The 19658-nt window shown below is 40.0% G+C and overlaps 1 protein-coding gene across 3 annotated transcripts in view; it reads left to right on the top strand.

The window, feature by feature from the left end:
* The first annotated feature begins 2682 nt into the window (after positions 1–2682).
* The window catches only part of COBLL1 (cordon-bleu WH2 repeat protein like 1), an 88938-nt gene continuing 71962 nt past the window's right edge, over positions 2683–19658 (top strand). For 2 of the 3 annotated variants that reach the window (XM_057423827.1, XM_057423826.1), the window contains exon 1: positions 2683–3281. In XM_057423827.1, coding sequence (XP_057279810.1) covers positions 2803–3281 — 479 coding nt within the window. In that variant the 5' untranslated portion in view covers positions 2683–2802. Of the gene's footprint in view, positions 3421–19658 lie in introns of all 3 variants that reach the window. The other variant, XM_057423828.1, reaches the window with a different exon arrangement.

The raw sequence follows: 19658 nt of genomic DNA, 5'->3' as shown, positions 1-19658 counted from the left end.
AACTTTCATCCCAAAATATTTGTATTCCACATTTCTGGCAACCTCTTGAACAGAGGAGAGCAACCACCAGCACTATCCTACTGTGTGGGTAAAGGCATGGAGATTTTCCCAAAGCCACCTAGGACAACTCCTGACTGTTACAAAAATGCCATGGGATATTACTTTTTCAGAATAGGCAGGACTTTGTTTTTAGTAATTTAACTTGTGTAAAAACCCCATAGTTAGTAAGCTGCCTGAAACTCTGCATCTCTACCTAAGACAGAGGTTCTCTTTCAAATAGCAATTGCAAATAATAGTTCTCACTACAAGCATAACTTGAAGGTTATACTAACAGTTATCAGAACTAGGTATTAATCTGCAAACATTTATACTGAATATACAATGGCACCAAATATGTTCACTAAATGCAGTGCAGGGCTACTTGTCACGGGGATTAATGCCTCCAGATAAATGATTGTTTTAGCTCAAACCATAGACAAAGGCTTACATTATTGGAGCTGTGCAATTAATAACCTGCCACTTCATTAACTGCTGCAATGCTATCTTCACAGATCAGCATGAAAAAACTAGGGAACTTTGCTTTAAATGTTTTTCTTTGGAAAATTCAAGAGGAGGCATAGGAATAGTGTGTTAATAACCCGCTTGGTATTCTCTGTTGCAGCCCTCGGTTTATTGTGTATGAAAGTTACATTTCTTTATATGAGCAACATTCTGAGTTCAGGACAAAGTTGGTAACTTTGTGAAAATAGAAAAAAAAAACCAAACCAGTATGTGGCTGTCAACATATTTTGAAACTGGAACACAGAAGTGATTTTCTATTGTTAAAAAAACAAAGTGCCATCATCACCCAGAACTTATTTTTAAAAACAGATCCCTAGGACAAATGTTATCTCCAGTATCTCTTAAACCCAAATGATTTTCAGTCTAGTCATCATAAAACTGTCACTGCAGAACATGGCCTGCAAGCACTCAAGTTTAGAGCCTACAGTGTTTCTGGTGATTAGTATCTCAGACATGCTTAGTTAACAACTGAGATTTGAGTAAGAGAAGTGGTAGTGTAATTAAATAAGCATAATCTTCCCCCTCTTAAGTGAGGTTGGCATTATTCAGTGAACTGCTTTTTTAGATAATTCCCCAGTCTCTTGCAAATTGCCACCACTAACAATTTTTTAGGTTATTTCTCTGCTGTCACTTTCCTCCCTGGCTTTACTGAATTTCTACTGTTAGCTCATGAGAGCTATTCAATAGACTTCATTCTTCATGGCATTAGTACTTGCCAAAAGAATTAGACTATAGCATATACTGGTTTTCAAGTGAGATTTTAAAGACAATGGTACAACAGTTTCTTTTCTGCTGGTGGTCCAGCTAGAAGAGATGACAACATCACACCAACATGCAATTATTCTAATATACAATCAGCTATGATGGTCTTCAGTTCAGTTGAAACAGCACTGTAATGCTGAGTCATCTGACACCTTTGCAACAAGGGAGTTTCACTACCATTTAGAAAATGAAGTCACTTAATGGTTTTGCTCAAGAAGTACTGAGGCTACATATTGAATGCAGAAAGTTTACCCTGCCCTGACTCCAGGAACAGTCAACGTACAAAGGACTTTGTCAGCCTTCATCCTAACCTAGGAAGTGCCCAAACAGTTTGAGGAGCGTGAGAAAAAGAAAGTGGACTGTCAAGAGAGAGAATGGGTCAGAGACTTACATAAGGTCTTCAGTGGGCTTGTTCTCAAGTTTCTTCTTACTGATCAACTCGTTGAACACTGACTTTGAAAACTGCACCACGGAAAATCCGTCTGACTCATCAGTGGTTAAATTTTTGGTTTAAGAAAGGTACACAGGTTCATGGGGCGTGCCCAGTAATGGTATGTGGTTATTCAGGGTGTGAACAACCTCTGCAGTCTGTCAAAACAGGCAACGTCAGGGTTATTTCAACTATTGAAGAAGCAGAAAATAAAAGTAAAAGAAAATTTTTATTAAAGAAGCACAATACAAATAAGAAGGGCATCCAGTGAGAAGTATAATATTATTAAACTGCCATATCTGCATTATACTATATACAATATTATACTAGACACTGTCCATATTATGAAAAACATTAGCACAGAATGGTCAATTACAATAATTTTTCCAGATATGTAATCCTAGAACTAGTCAGGAAAGGGACATTTACTAGAACGCAATGTTCTACTTTTCCCGATGGAAAAAAATAAAAAGAAGGTACAAATGCTCTGTCATTGGCTATTTTTCACCTTCTGTTGAGCACTGGCCAAAATACTACCTGCATAAAGAGTTGCATATATGTGACTGTGCCACTGTATCACCTCCTGATCCCACGGCACAGCAGGAAAGGCGCTCAGTGCCCACACGGGTGGGTAGCATGCACTGCCAGATCTGCTCGCTAGGTATGGCAAAGGAGCAGCTTGTCACACAGGAAGGGGTGAGCTGCTATCATGCTCAAACAGCGAGCTGAAGATGGAGCTGAAACCGCTCTAACACCGGCAGTTAGCACCCAGTGACACGGATGGGTCACACTGTGATGCAGCCGGCTCCGCGACCCCACGCACAGCCGGCGGCTAGGGAATGCGGATTGGGATCCAGCTCCGGGCTACTTCATCGCACACACCCGAGACAAGTCCCGGCGCGCACGACGACGGGCACACGGTGCGCTAGCTTTGTTCCCCGAGCAGCATGGCTTTGCCTTAGGGCGCTGGAGCCCAGAGCGGGCTGTGACTGCAGCTGGCCCGGCCACCCCCACCTGTAGGGCTTTCGCCCCGCGCCCTGGTGGCTGGAATGGGGAAGGGCCGAGCCCGAGGCGGCCGCGGGCGCTTTGCTCGGGGAGAGGAAAATTCCAGCCGCGAGGAGCAGCCCGGGACCTCCTGGCAGCCGTGCCCGGGCCGAGTCCCCGCACCGGCTGGGCGTCGGGCGGGAGGGCCGGGTGCCGGGTGTGTGGAGGCGGGTGGGCGGGAGAGGGAGGGAGGAGCTGGGACGGGAACAGGGAGCTTCTGTTCCTGCGCGGGTGGCGGAGCGGGGACGGTTCAGCGGTTCAAGTTTCTGGCCGCGAAGTTTCTTTTTGCTTTTGTGTCTTTGCCCCGTCCGCCCAAGGTGTGGTTCAGCACGCAGCCGCCCCGGCGCAAGCAGCCTAGCCGAGCCGTGTCCGCGGCCGGCGCCCCATGGCCGCGCTGTAAACAGCGGGGAATGCCTGGGTTCTGGGGCAAGGCGGCGCTGGGGGCGGCAGAGCGGGGCCGTCTTCCTCGGCCCGCCCTGAGCAGGTGAGGCCGGCAGCCGCGGCGCTGTGCGGGCGGACCCAGCGTTTACACCCGCCCTGCTCCTGAGAGGTGACCGGAGCTCACTCAGTCCCGCCAGCATGGACGGCCGCGCTCCGCCCGCGGCCGCCCCACCGCCCGCAGGGTAAGCACTGCTCGCCGCACGGGCTGGGAGGCCCGGGGGCCGTGTGTGGGGCCGGGTGAGGTAAGGTGCGAGGGGGCAGCTCGGGGCGGGGTGCGGCGTTTGGGACGCAACCAGGGCGAGAGATGGTTTCGGCGGCGGAGGGAGAGGGGCGAAAGCTTCGTACGGGACCGCAGAGCCCGGCCGAGCCCAGCTGGGAGGCGGAGGCAGATGGAGCAGCGTGACCGTTAAACGGTTGCCGGCGCGGCGGGAGCAGCGCTCCCCGCGCCTCGACGGCACTTGGGCAGCTGGGACCGGGCTGCGGGAAAAGGCCGTAGGGTAGCCGGCGCCGATCGGGATCGGCTCCTCGGGGAAATCTCTTAACGCAGTTCGCCAGCCGGGCCGTCCGAGAGGTGCGCCTATGCCGGCGTTCAGTTGTCCGTGTGAAAGTGGTGGCGTGGGAGAGCTGGGCGCTCCTCGGGGCTTTGGGAACTGCCCGCACTGGAGGAGAAACAGCAAATAAACAATCAGCATCTGTTGGGAGAAGTAAAAGGGTTGGTTGGTTTGTTTTTGAACTGCTTATAATCTGTCAGAAAGCGTAACGTTAAATAATGTGTTTTTAAATCTGAGATCAGGAGGAGGATGGCTTCCCGTTAAGTTAAGCAGTAAGGTGTGTTTAAATGAATTCACTCAATAACTTCAGTAGGAGGAATTTGAGGGATTAAAAATACTGCCAAGTCTGCTTGAGTTACCTGTAAATAGAAGGAAACAATCTTTCTTGAAGCTTCCATATTACATGCAAAAATGCATTATTTGTATTTCTGACCAAGTGAATACAAGATAAACAGGTGCAGCTGGTGGTAATTTGCTGTAGTGTTTGCAGTAGCAATCACATAAGTTTTAAGTCATAGCTGTGGTGAATATGGAACACTCATAGAGAATGGGTCTTTATTCACTTAGGGCCTTGTGGCAATTCCATGTCTGTGTATGGCCGCTGAGAAATTAAGTTTATATTGTTAATCAGTGTAGATGGTATGAGGACAGTGTAGGTAATCACTGTATTTTTTTAGACTTTGAGTATGTAAGCACAGTTGAAAGTACTGAATGTAGGGCAGTACAGCATGATACCAGTTTAGGAACTTAACTAAAACGGTGTATCTGAAAGGTCTTCAGTTTTACTTGTGGGCAGGAGCATGGAAACATGCAAAAAGGCACAGTTAACATTTTGGTTGCTCTGACAGTTTCTCTAGGCCTGACACCTGCCATAAAGCTGTTGGTTATAGGGATCTTGGCTGCCACTTGACTTATCTATGTCACGAAAAGTAGTCTGTTCCTTTAATGTGTCTTCAAGCATCTGTCAGCATTCACATCTCAGTTTTGAAAAACACGTAGCTAACAGCAGTGCTCATTTTCGTTAGCCCTGCAGATATATTTTCAGGCCTTTTATCAGCTGTTATCCCGCATAATTTGGTACTTAGGAAATCAATTTGCCATTCCTTTCTTGTTACAACAAGAATTCTTTACTGGCAGACTTAATTATTTCCTGAAGATGGTCTAATTTGCTCATCCAAATGCCGGATTTGAGGGGGGAAAGAAACTGGATATAACAGCAAAAATGGCAACTCCTAGTTTACTGAAAATGATCCTCAGATATGTGTTTGAGTAGCAAGCAATACTGCAGTTTTCTCTCTGAGGCAATGGGAAAAATTGTGTAATCTGCAAAGAATTTCAGTTGAAATAGCAACTTTCTTTAAATGTATTACCAAATGATGTGATAACAGCATTGTATCTCTGCTTGCCCAGCCAGGTGGAGAATGTTTGTTAATCTGCAGCTGAAAACTATTGACCAGTAAATGTGTTCTTACATCACTTTTCAAGGTTACATGGTGTAGTAAGTGGTAACTCTTCATAGTTTAGAAAGGTCTTATGCTAACTGCCTTAAAGGCGTTTTGTGAATTTTCAAGCATTGATGTTTATTTAGCCTTGGAACTTGTATATGACTTAATAATCTGTGGCTCTTCAATGTGGAATTTTGTTATCAGTTCTATGGGGACAAGCTTCGGGAAAGTATACTGTTGGTACATCCTAGAAGACAACTTTTTTTGCATGCAGCATTATGCTTTTCTTGAAACAACTGAAAAATTGTTTATTAAAATTGGTTCTGGATAAAAATATGTGCTTGAATTTGGAGAAAAATATGCCAGTGGTTATTGTCACTGTACAGTCAAGGTAAAGAGATTTAAAAACAGCCTCTGATGGATTATTTTTTTTTTTTTAATACGGTGAATAGAAGGTGTGCCCAGTAACTGGCTGGAATTTTTTGAAATATGGTGAATAGGAGGTGTGCCCAGTAACTGGCTGGACATGACAAGTAGTTTCTTCTGGCAGAAGAAACTTGGCTAGACCTACTTTAGAGGCATTTTATAGCTCATCTGTTTTGCCCTGAGTCTGAGCAGCACTCATGACAGTGTGCTCCTGCCAGGCCAGTTGACACAGCCTGCTCCTGTTCCTCACAGAGCTGAATAGGTTTTGCGTATTGGCTATGTTACAGGATGATAGGAAAATGTGTGTTTTAATGCTTTAAAAAAGAAAAAAGTGCCTGTGGTTGGTATCCACCTCTTGAACACAGGTTTCCTACTGTTGCTGGATAGTAATCCTCTACCCTGGAGTAAATTAATTTTTACATTACTGAGTAGTTTTCACTGGTTGATGCAGCTCTTTACCATGAAGAACTGTACCATAAGTTAATATGCTGTTAAAATTTTGGAGCAAATGTGGATTTCAGTAAACAGAAGGTTTTCCTTTGAAATACTAGAATGCATGTTGAGGTCCACTTTCAGTTTCTAATCAGTTTCTGATAATTTGACATGATTTCATTTATTCCCTTAAATAATATTTAAAGCTATATACTTACTTTCAAAATAACTTTCTGACCTGCTTTACCTAAACAAAATCCCTTTGTTTTGTCATTTTCTTTTTGTGCGTCTAATGAAAACATGCTGAGGAGATACAGCTGCTCTCCAGGGGCTGAAGATAGAGATGGTTGTATCGGAGATAAGTGGGCAAAGCCAAACAGACTTGTAGTTAATTTACTGGAGAAACACACCTCGCGTCTTCATGCTCTCATTCCCCAGTTGCTTGGCCTAGTGAAAGTATTTGAAAAGTTTAATAAGAGGGACAGGCAAGAAGTCTTTTTCCCATGGTTAGAGCTGTCTCAGGAAGTGAGAGATCTTTTCAGAAAGAACAAGAAATGTAGCTGTTCCCTTGTGTGTGTAACCACTGAGTTTTTATCAAATCATTTCAATCAGATTACGAATCTCTGGAGACATCAGCTGTGGCTCAGTGTTGAGAAGTGTCTGGCATCAAGCTTAGAATACTGATTAGAGCTCTCTTCCTCTCTTTCACATTGTCAGTTGAGCTAGTTCACAACATAGCCTTAGGTTTGTTCAAGTATAAATGAACTCCTGCCTGTTGTGAAGTGTGGGATGGGACAGAAAGTGTGGCAATGGCTTCAAAACAAGCATTGTATTGCCAGGCCACAGCAGCAGACTGTGAGGTGTGTGTGTGAATTTGCTGCATTGGTGAAATTTAGGTCAGGACCGAAACTGCAGTATTTTTGGTGAATTGGCTGTTGCTATTGCTCTATAAACTACATTATTGTATACACATATTTACCAATAAATGCAAGACCTTTTGTGCTTGTGCTATTAAATGGTAGCACTATCTCGGATCAGAAGTTAGGCTGGCATGCGTTTTACAAACAGTCCAGTCTTAGGTGTGCTTCATCCCTTAGACTAAGGACTTCAAGATAAGTAGTTCATTTTTTCTCACCCCTGTGACCCTGATGAAGATCAGCTGATTGAGCAATAACAAAATGGAAAGAACTTTGGGAATTCGTGATCATAGAGCTTGCTGGATGTTTGAAACAGGGAGTTAACTACTTTGTGGGTGGATGCCCATCAGGAGCCACTTGAATGCTAATCATTCCAGGGGCTAATTTGCCAACTGAGTTCTGAACATATATGTAATATTTCTTGAGGTGATTATGTTGTTCTTTTTGATGTATTTGTTTTAATCAGGGCAGTGTCAAATAGTTACATGAGACAGTGGTGCTGTGAACTGAATGTTGTATTTAAAATCTGGTTTGATAACTGAAACTTCATAAAATCTGAAGTCATAGCTGAGTGCCTATGGAGTAGTCAGTGGTAACATTCACTGTTGGAGTGTGTTGCTGTGGGAATGAGATCAAGGAAACATTAGAGGGTTGAGGAATGTGGATACTAGGGTGAAAAAATGTGTGGGAGGGTAATACACAAATAGAGAAATCAGCAGAAATTCAAAGCTTTGTCCAAGTGTGGTGGTATTCTGTGAAAAGGAGAAGTGAGGGCTAGTTAAGTGAGGTACCAAACCCAGGTGAGGGGAGAAAGTGCTTGCATCTGGGAGGTGTGTCTCAGTGTTATCTTAGGGTAGATTCCTTTCTATTGTAATGGATTTTTTTTTTTTTTAACTTTAAAGGAGGAGATTACAGTGTGTATGTAAACCTGAAGATTGCTGTTTGTGTTGAGTAGGTGCATCTGTGTTGGGTGGAAGAAGAAAAGAACCTGTTGCAGGGGACCAAAAGCTTAGATTCCAGAGGAAACGGAAGATCTTTACAGATTCCTGTAATCTGACAGACAAATTAACTCGCTAGTAATATTTTAACGTCACAAATACGTGGTTCCTCCTGTAATCTGGTAACATCTAAATAGGTCACCCTTCATGAAGTCCAGTACTGTTTCTGGCTTCCTTGGCTGTAGCTTGGAAGAAAGTTTCTAACTGTGCAAGTTTTTCTAGCTTGACTGCTGTTGTTTTTAGCTGCTGCTGTTACAGTTTTATGTGTGCTGGGGAGCAGCAGATGCCAAATTATTCAGCCAGCCACTGGAGTTGTAACAATGTTAGCCTGCTCAGCTATTTTTTCTTCCCTCGAAATTACCAAGTAAATTTGATGAGTTGCTCTGTTAATGCACTATGATACACTATGCTGGGTGTTCTCTTTTATGGCTTCTTGCAAGTTGAAACAGATATAATCCTGTGCTTTCTTTTCTTTTCACCTGGCTCTCACTTGCTTCCCCAGCTGCTGACCTGCTGCTCTGACTTAAGGTCATGTAGCTGTCTGCTGTTTGAGGAAGAGTTGCTTTTTACTATGAGTGTTTGCTGTCACTGTATGCAGCTCTAAAACTCAAGAGAGTTGATGCCTAGGCATTAGAGGATGACAAGAAGCCAAAATGTTGGCTTCTAGACTCCTGTGGAGTTCTGTGGCCATGCCCAGCATTAGCACAATGAAGAGGAAACTCTGACTGCAGCATGCGACAATGGAGAGTTCAACGGGGAAAACCACCCCTGCTGTTTTGAGCTGTAACAAGCAATTAAAAACTTGAGGTTTCACCTGAATTCTCTCATAAGATCCCACAATTAAAAATGCAACTCTTTGTGTAAAAGTAAACTTGAACATTTACTAACTGGAGTTCCAGTAGATGTGTTCTGACTAAAAATCTGCATGATGTTGGGCTAGTGGGTAAAAATGCATTTTTTTTTTTTTAATAGTTTAAGAAACTGGGGGGTGGGGGTTATGCATTAGAAGTGGAATGCCATGTGAATCTTTACAGAATTGAGAGTTCCTGGATTTGTGTTTTATTTGCTAGGAGGTTATCCAGTTCAGAAGGGCATGTACATTGATGTGTATCTTTTGTGGATGTAAATGATCAAAGTGCTGTAGGTGGTTAAAGGATGGATCCCTAATCTATCTGTGTAATGTTTCCCTGGGAAGCTTGCATGTATATCAACTGTGCTACAAGACTAGGGTTGTTAGGATTGCTATTTTCAGTTAAAATAGAGCACATAAATATTTTTAGCTAGGCATAAGCTTTCTTGTGTGAGAAAGCACTGGTTTTGCTGGAAACTTCACTTCTGCAGTGGTTTTCATTGAAGAAGTAGCTTCCAAGCTGAGCTTTCTGAGCTGTATTTTAAAAATCTTCTGCACATTTCTGTCAATTTTATGTTCTGGAAATAAAGCTACTTGGTTTGGAAGACATAGATCAATCTTTTTTAAAAATAAACAAACAAACAAATTTCTTCCCAAAGCAGTGAAGAAGTTGCTGTATGCTAAAGATGAAATGTTGTGAGCTTGAATTTTTTCTGAGATACCAACAATGATACAGTTTAGGTTTTCTGGTTCTACATCTGTCCTGCAAAGTGATACTATCTTAATTAAAAAAAACCCAACCAAACAACAAAACACAACAACAAAAAGCAACCAAAATCCACCATCACTCTGTCTCAAAATAACAACATTAGAAATGTGGCTATTTTTCTTTAAAATCAAATTGTCTTTCAGTTTAATATGCCTGAATATTGCTTTATTGTTTTAAAAATCTTGTTCTTTTCATGGGCCTTGGTTTCCTGTTGGGAATTAATTTTCCCTTTTAGTATTTTACCTGGCTTTAATGTCAGGCCTTCAGGTGGATTTTCTTCCAGAGACGAAGTGACAAAAGCCTCTGTGCATGGGTTTTTAGCAGGTAACTTCTAAATGTTTTGACAGCTTCTCCCCTCCCCTTCACATCTTTCCAACAGTTTCATGTGCTGGATGCTTTGCTGTATAACCTGAGTTATGTTCAAGGACATGGGACCCTGAGTAGGGTAGCAGTGGAAACAGTGTTACTAGGACCCAGATACTTTTGATGTGTAGGTATCCAGGTAATTAGAAGGGCATATTTTTCTCATTTACTCTTTTACTATGTGTTTAAGTATTGTATTGCTCTTGACTTTTGTAAAATCTATTGCAGTCCTTCTGTACTGTCAAACCAAATGGACAAAAAACTAGAAGGAATACTGCAGGTAGAAGATAATCTACTGACGTATGTATTGTTTAACTATTCTTGGGATAGCAGTGTTGAAAGCATTTTTTTAACTTGGGAGAAACAAAAACCAATGTTTTGTGTCTCAATCTAGTAAAAAAAAAAAAAAAAGAGAATAAGAGAAGCCAAAATGTAAATGTCTATCAGTAACAAAGTTGAGAAAACAAATGTTTACAACTCATTATGCTGGGTTGTAACCCCTTCAGGCAAATATGAAGTACATCTTTCTTCACTAGTGGCGGTAGAGTTAAACTGTTTGTTCTTTTCATTAGAAATGCATATTATGCAGAATTAAATATGAAACCATTCTGGCTTTGAGAGCATAGAAATTATTTGCATGGGTGGAAGGTTTTTTTAGTTCTTTAGTTTGCAAGGCAAACAGGGCGTGTGTTAGTTGATGATGGTTGTGTAGTAGGTGGAATTTCCAGAGGTGGAATTTCTGATGATTTTCAGGAGTTTGTGTAAAATAAAAAAATCAAGCCATCACAGAAATCTGGGCTTTGACAAATTCTTTACGTATGTATCTGTTTATTTATTTAAATTCAGAAGCTTTAATTCCTCAAAAATCAGGTACTGCTGTGTTAAAAGTTGTCCCTAGGTTCCCAAACTTCCATCTTAAGAATTATTGTTTTCTCAATCTACTCTATGAAGTCTCCAGACATAAACTTTTCTGTATCCACTGTTGATCTCTGATTTGTGTCTCTGACTTCCCCTTGCCTGAAATTTTGATCCTCTCCTTCCACCCACATTACAAGGCAGCCTCACTAATTCCATCCTTGGCACCCTCCTTGAGCTATTTTTACCTCATTCGTTTTTTAAAGTACTCACTACTTGGAGAAAGTCCTGTTTTGCTGCATCTTGAAATTCAGTGTGCTACTACTTCTTTTCTAAAAGCCTTTGTCATAGATCACACTTAGGAACCTTGAAGGATTACACAGTTCCTGATGCCCCTTAACTGTTACAGGTTTTAGCACTTGGAAGCTAAAGTGGACTTTTCCCATCTGCTTTTACTGGTGGCAGATGCTCTTGAACAACACTTGGAGTTTTGGTTTGTTTTTTTTCTCCCCCCTGCCCTTTTTCATTTTTTGGGGGAGGGAGGAGATGCCTTCTTCCTGTTACATTAAATTGTTTGGCAATGTATGACCCTGTCCTTAAACTCTTTCATAGACTCCTTCTGCTTTTAGCTTTTTGGATTCTGGTTTTGTGTGCTCTTTTAAATTTTGAGACTTAAAAAGAACCTGGCGCTTCAGTTTGGTCCTTCCATCTCTTTTGGGTTTGTTGTTTTTTCCCATGTCCAATTCTGCCTGTATCTGATTTCTCTTCCCCTGACTTCACCCACCCTAAAACTATAGATTCTTCTTTTTATAAATGTGGCTTTGTGTTTAAATATCATGTATCATTTTACCTAGATTAATGCATTTTATTCCCCTGTACTTATATGGACATGGAAGCTATTTTTGCTACTGCGTTTAAGTGGGGAAAGCCTTCCCAGGCCCTTTCGTATGACACTCTAAAGAGGGGTCATTGGCTGTCTCTGCAGTACTGTTTTTATCGGCTTGTTGAGGAATGCCTTAGATATCACAGGACTTAAAGCTGAGATCTGAAGGCAGCAGTGTTAGCTAGAGACATGAAATAGGATTTATTTTACTTTTTTTTTCTCTCTTCCACTAAGTCAGAATTTACTTATGAGTTTGTTGGGCCAGTAGCAGTAATTTTATTAGTGTGTTATATACTGTCCTTCCTCAGAATCAGGTATATTCAATTTGATGTCTTCATGACAGGTTATCAGGATGTTTGCTGTAGAAATGAACTGATGGAACTGGGTCAGATACGTCTTCATTCCTTCAGCACTTTAATGTTTCCCTCTTGTTTCTTTTTGGTTGGCTGTTTTTTTTTCTGGGGGGGTGGGGAGAGTGGTCTGTTTTTCTTCCAAGTGATATGTACAGGAATGAGAGGATTTTGGAATCCAGGTAACTTTTGGGTTTTGTTTCCACTGTTTTACTGCAGTGTAGGGCACATATTCCCCTCCCCCCTCCCCCCCCCCCCAGGTATTGTTGAGCAAATACAAACACACTGGACAGTGCTTTTTCACTTTTATAGAAAAGCAAGGTGAAAATCTAGAAGGTATGGAAAACCAAAACATTTTATGAATGTTCCTTCAGAGCTGATTGTCAGTGGTGAGTGGGATAGGAGAGAATTTGAAGCCGCTTATTTTGGAAAAGTAATAAGGATCTGACATCATTGTCTGAACTGCTGGGATCTCTTTTATTTCTAAGCGTCTTTCTTTGTTCTCGTGTTTCCACTGCCCAAACATTCTTACAAACTTTCCAGTCTTCCTCCCAAAATACATTGCTGTAATGCTTCTTTATCCATAAATCTCAAATGAATAAAGGAGAAAAGCAATGAATTGTAAATGTTAAATGAAACCTTAAAAAGGCAGTGATTTATTTTAGAAAAAAAAAGGGGGTGGGGGAGGTAGTGTCAAGATAGTCTTAGAAATGTTCAAACAGATCAGTCATTTTCTGTTTTTTCTTTCTGGTGGTGTTCTTTAAGATACAGCTTTTAGGGGTCTGTATTTTTCTTCCTCCTCCCTTTACTTACAGAAAAAATTTCCTGGATACTGCAGCTCCAGTATGTAAATCGTGCCAGCCAATGGGTTTACAGGATTTTATTGTTTTTAAGTCTACTTGCCAGCACTTAATCCAGAATAAGTTTTTATGGTAGAATTGAGAATGTTTGGAAATAATGACACATAACATAAATGCTGAAATTTCATCCTATGCAATGCCAGGCAGTATTTTATGTGTTGACTGTAGATGGAGGTTTTAAAATTACTTGGTACTGGTCTTGTGGAAGGATCAATACAGTGTCAGTCAAAGCTCTGCCCCTCTGCAGAATACATGTCCTGCATGCTGTGTCCACTTGAGAAAAACTGAATTTTCCTTCACATTTCTTGAATGACATCTGTCTAAACTCCGACAAGCTGATGCTGCCTTTTCCTGCTCATGTTGCAGAGATCTGCAGTAGGAAGTGATGTGCCCAGTGAATTGTTTATTTTGTAAACAAATGTTTGCCAGAACCACGTGGAAGAACATAGTCAACTTAAGGTAGAAATACCCTTGCAAGACCCTACTCTGATTGAGAAGTGTGCAGTTCATTTGCCTACATAGTCTCAGAAAGAAAAAAATGGTTGAATGTGTAAAGAGTTCCGTTTCATGTAAACGAAAACTCCAAGATTAGATGTAATCACTTTGAGGTTTTAGGTGTCATTTGAAAATAAAAGAACAGTGAGATCTGGAAAACTCTATCTACAGTTACCGGCCTTTCTCACATCCTGTCACATCATGTTTCCCATCTCAGTCATACACTGAGAGTGTGCGTATCCTTGAGTCAGTTTGTGGTATCATGTGAATAAATGCTCAACATGTTAGAAAGATCTCCAGTCTGTTTGCAAAAGAGCATGTGATGCTTTACCAAAGATAAGTAGGGCTAGCTATACATGGCATAGCATTTGTTGAAGTTGTAAAACTTCAGTCAGTAAGATCAACCCATTAAAAAACTTCTGTCTTCCAACAGTAAAATGAGATCCATCAGAAAATATGAATCACTTCCTCAAACTGACGTAACTACCAGTATTATGTATCACCGTGTTAAGCTGTTGCTTTGATTAACCAATATTTTTCAGGGAAAGGTAAGTTGCAGTGAGAGAGAAGTGGTTTGGTGACTCTTAAGACTGATATAGTCAAAGACCTGGTGCTGAATATGGAGATTTATTCTTATCCCAACCCCTTGCCATTATGGCTTTTGTTTGGTGTGGGTTTGTTTTGTGTTTTTTTTTGTGGGTGAGGATTGTTGTTTGTTCTTTTTTTTTATTAGTGTAGTAGTCAAATAAATAACAGAGGTTGCATACCTGTCTTCCTCCCTTGCAGATAACCTAGGTAGAAGTTTTAATATCATGTTCTGAACCAGTGGAATAAGTTTGTTGCAGCTTCTTTATGTTCTTTTCAGCCAGAAGTCAGTGATAAGCTGTGATCACAAAGGTCTGAGACACCTCCTCTTTCTCTTTTTAAGATTAGGCAAGACTTCTGTTGCTTTAGGCCCTCTTCCCTTGCCTATATTCATCTTAGGATATACTGTTAGTTTGGGGATGTTTTTGAAGTGTCAGTTTTGAATTTCTGGATCTGAAGAGAGGCTTTCTGCGTTATGCACTCTCTGCTTTATAGCAGCACTATGGTAGTGACTTTCTGTCCATGTAATAAGAATTCCAAAAGTTTTTGTTGTCATTTTATGTACATCAAAAGAACAGCCAGATGGCTATTAGCCGCAATTCGAATATCTTCTCTGATATGAAGCAAGATTTCTTTCAGTGGATTTCCATCTTTGGGTGGCGCTCGAAACCCAAGGTCACTGTTCAAGAGTAAATATGGCACTTAGGAGAGGTCAGTGAGATTTAGGTTACTAGCACTTAGAGTTTTACTTGGCAGAGTGAGGCTGAACTTTTCAAATGATCACAGAGTTAGAAGCTGAAGTTGTCTTGTTTGTGTGTCGTTCTGCTCCTGTCATCTGTATAGATAGCTGCCCATGAACTTTTTCCGAGGTTATTTGACTTACCTGTTTTTCAGCATGTTAACTTTAGTTTTGTAATAACATTCTGTGAAGCTCTGACCTACTGCAGTTAAGTTTGGAGAAACTGGGACAAATTTTCAAGATATTTTAGCAAATGAGCACTCTGCAGCTTGTGCCTGACCTAGCTCCTACCCTTAAGGACAAGAGCAGAAGCTCTGGTTTAGGTGATGTTCATGTTCTGATTTACACATGTTGTCACTGAAACGTCTATTGCTGTTGCTGTGTTGGTAGTAATTTTGCCTGTCCTTTACCCCCAGTGCCCACCCTACCCCATTGGCCTTTTTGGCCAATGTAGTCAAATTAAAGGCTCTCTAATGCTTGTGAATCGGCATATCATTAGTTTCTAATTCAGAAGGTTGCCCTATGTTGGTATTAGTAATTGCCTTTTTGTTTACACTGATATTCTACTGGCATGGTGCTTACCACTTGCTTGAAGATAAATCAGTAAAAAATATGGTTGTCTGGTAGGTATAACTAGCAAAACATTCCTCATTTTATAAGTTCTCCGTGATACGTATTCAACAAGCTTCAATTTCTTTTAAAACTGTTTTGAATAAGTACAGTGCTTAACAGTTAAGTCTTTCTATTTCTAAAGCATGACAACATGTGAATGGCATGTTCATAAGTTACTGCATGGTTTCAGAGTGCGAGCATGTAAATCATTCAAAGCGCTTTTTTGGCTGGTTACTTTCATGGGTAGGAATGTGGAGTATACTGAATTTCTGACAGGGCTTTGACTTGTGATAACACAGGATACAGAATTATTAAGTACTTAAAATAATCTGAGAGGTGTCTAATGAAATAAAAGTATATTCTTTTAGGCATTTTACAGAGATTATTATATTCAGGGAAACTTCTAAATTCAGGGAGAACTTAAGAGATGGTTTCAGATCTCAGGAATTTGTGTATGTGTGTTTCAAGGGCTTTATGAGTTTTTGCAGCTTAGATCATTCAAGCAGTATTTCTGCTCTTTCTTCTGAAAGCCATAAAGTGAGAAAATTCTTTTTCTCTGAATTTTCTTGGATATTTTTACATGACTTCCTGGGTGGGAAAAGTATGTTACTTTTTTTTTTAGTTAATGTTTATAAAATTAAGTTACATTGTTTTAAACCACTTTAGATTACATCTATATACCCTGTAGGTGGGTAGGTACTATATTAGCATTTTCAGAAGGAAAGAACCAGGAACATAAAATGCTGCTAAGTTGGAAGGTGCTGTTTCTCATAATGAGAAGGCACTCAGTTATAGGAACTCTGATAAATAAAGCCTGTAGACAGACTGCCCAGCTGTACTTTTAAGATGAAAACAGGATGTTGGTTGCATTGCTGGAGAACTACTGTATAAATCAAAGGATATGCTATTATTGCTGTGTAAGGAAGCTGTACTCCCTTAGAGTAGTTCTGTATATAAAAGAATGGTAATCACCATGCTTATCAAGGACTGCCAGTTCTCCTTTTCCAATTGTGACCTGGTGAATCCACCTCAAGTTCATGACTGAAAACAAAATGTTGCCAGTTATTTTAATCCCCCATTCAAGAGGGCAAACTGAGTGTGGTTATTTTTATCTCTTTATGGTTCCTTAGATTATACAAATAGAAAACCGCCTTCCTATATTCTAGCCAAAGGTGGTTTACCGAGAGGGATGTGGGTTGTTTCCCCAGTGCCCATTAAGCCCCAAGTTGTGTCCGCTTAGTCATGTACTCGTGTCATTCGGAAACGGCCAGGTGGCTTTCTCACCTTGCTGATGTCTGACCTTTCCTTCTCCTAACTCTGTTTTTTTGTTCTGGCTTAGTTTTGGGTTTGTTTTTTTTTTTTGTTTGTTTTTTTTTTTTTTTTTATTTAAGAGCTCACTTATAACATCTTTAGTGTTTTGTTTGTTTGATAGGTTAAGTCATTTTTGTTCACTCTCATAAGATCTTTCAAAGCACTTCTCTGCCCCTGTTCCACTCAGTGTACTGTTCTACTGTTCTTCAATGCTAACTAGAATGGTGTTGCCTTTAATTTTGTTTTTAAAAGTTAATAGTTTTTATCCGACTGAGCACTATATCCAAGTACACTTTCTCACTTTAGGAAGGAAGTATGTCAAATTACTTTTCTGCTTCTGGTTTCTACCAGTTTATTTTCAGGGAAATCGTGGAACTGTAGAGTTGTTTGGGTTGGAAGGGACCTTTGAAGATCATCTAGTCCAACTCCCATGGCAGATCTGTAGTATGCTTGTAAGATAGTCTAGACTGTTATTTAAGAAATACATGTAAGTTCCTCTTAGGGAGAAATAGCCGAATCTGGAACAACAGTAAATGTATGGATAAATGTTAAATTGATATTCCTGTAATATTACATGTGGTTTTACAGAAAATTTTTGGGGTTGACTCCTCTAAACCAGACCTATGTTGGTAGGGTGATTTTTATATAGCGGTTTACACTGGTTAGTAGAGACTTGTCAGCCTCTTAGTATTTGTATTCAAGTGCAGGGTTAGCCTCCTTACCGAAAGACTTCTGAATCAGATTTGAAAACAGTCCATGTTGCTGATGCCTGCATGGTGGAGGAAAAGAGTCTGATAAGAAAGTGAGAAGGCAGCAGTGGTGAGTCAGTTATTGCTGAACTGTAAGGGAAAGCAGATATATTCATTCTTGAAAGAATCATTACTCTTGAAAGCTTGTACAGCGTAAATATAATACTGTTTTAATATTGATTTTACTTAATACTGAATTATAAATTCATCTTTCAAATTTACAGTTTTCATTTCCCTAAATTCTATAGGAGAAGGATGTTGCAGGAGCTATGTAACAGGTCGTTGTAACACCTGAGGAAAAATATCTCACTAATACAATGTTCCAAAAGACATTTCAGCCTTCTTGTTCAGATGGAAGCACATTTAAATAGCAACTTCTTTAAAAGACTTAATAGTGCTGTTATTTTTGAATATTGCTCTTACAAATTTTTTGCAGTTGAGTGAACTGGTTGTATTAGGTTAAACAAGATTTGCTTCTGGTGTTTGAGCTATTTTCTAAATTGCACTTATGTTTGACACATTATTTGTGTACACTATAAAGTTACTAATTCAAAAGTGCTGGAGGTGAGATGCTCTCAGGGGATAACTATTGGAGCACTTTATTTTTAAACAAATGCTGATAAAATGATTTTAGATTTAAAATGGGGATGTATGTCATTATCAATTAAATGTATTTTCTAAGAAGTAAGGAGGCCTCGCTAATCTACTTCTTTCAGCTTTTCCACAGGGGTGGAATTAGGAGGAAGAAGTCTCAGAATCTTGAATTTATTGCATGTCAGTACTAAACAGTGGTAGGAATTAATTGGGAGTGAAGTCATTTCATTGAAACACGAGTTCTGTGGTACAGATTGGGTTACATTAGATGTACTTGGGAGGATACTGTATTACATGTAGAGATAGGTAATTTCTATGAATTGAGAACCTTTTCTGGGGCCCAAAATTAATTCATTTGAAAACATATTTGTCAGGTGTCAGATGTCTTAATGTCTGTAGCAGTGGTTCATGAAACAAGGGTAGATAATGATTTAGGGTAGATCAGTGCTTTTGGAAAATGCATTTAACTTTTAAGTAGTCGTGCCCTGTGGTCATTAAAGATAAATTTTGGTTTCTAGCTGTTCATATAAATGCATGGTGTTCTTTAACAGGCCAGAAGCATGGTTATCAGGAGACATGCTGTGGAATTATTCTGATGTGACCTTTTAACTGATGGATTTGAAAAGCCTTAAGCATTGTTTGAACTGGTCCAGTCCTCTGAAATTCTCTTAATTATACTTCCAGTATTTTTCTTAAAACTTCTAATGAAGTTAGATGCATTCTGGAGCCCTGTCTCAGTTACACAGTCACACTGTGAGATAGTTCTCACTGTGCAGGTTGTATTATACCTTCAAATGGTTGTGCTTTGTTTGTTTTTAAATTTCTAAGCGAGTATCACAACTTTCTATCCACAAAGCAAATAGCTGTTGCTTTTTATTGGTAACTTAAACCTTGGCAAGTATGTAAATTCCTCAGCAGGACACTGGTTTTGAAGAGGCACTTATGTTCCAGTGAGAAATCTTTTGAACAGATTGTTTTAGAACATGTGATATTTTTTTTTTTAAGTTTTTATTTTTTTTAATATTTTAACTTTTGCCTGCTTCTGTACTACGTTATCTGCACTGATTTACTCCTTTCCTCCAGGAAACACATTTGCGTTCAAGATCCGGTCTTCTGTTTATTTAGTTCCTGCAGCTTATTGCTTCCATGGGGTCCTCTTTGACCTTAACAATTAACAGGAAAATAACTGATATCCTGGGAATTAAATCAAGAAGAAATTAAGTACAGGGAGCTGATAAATTCTGATGAATTCTGTCACTAATTGAGCTTCCATTTTACATGCAAAGTTCCTCATAATAAAAGTAAATAAAAATATCAAAAAAAAACCATAAAGAGCATGTTTTTCATAGTATCTCTGGTGTTTCATGGAAGGCTTTAAATTACAGGAGTCACGGATACCACTGTTTTCTATTGTTTCATGTTGGCTTTGTCGTCAGAAAAACTTCAAATGCATTTGCTGGAAGGTACTCCAGGTACCTGGCCTGAGCCAATTTTTATTTATCTGATCTGTTTTGACTAATTGCCTTTTATGTAGAATATTTGCCTTTCATAGTCCCAGCTGATATGCTGCATCTTCTATTTTAAATTGGTCTGCTGGTGTAAGGATTTTTGCTGCAATTAGTGCAACCCTGAAATA

This window comes from Pezoporus wallicus, unplaced genomic scaffold, assembly GCF_028554395.1.
Source record: "Pezoporus wallicus isolate ANWC-B61680 ecotype Strahan unplaced genomic scaffold, APGP_CSIRO_Pwel_v1 contig_1181, whole genome shotgun sequence".
Lineage (NCBI taxonomy): Eukaryota > Metazoa > Chordata > Aves > Psittaciformes > Psittacidae > Pezoporus > Pezoporus wallicus.
This window is presented reverse-complemented; position numbering and strand designations above follow the sequence as displayed.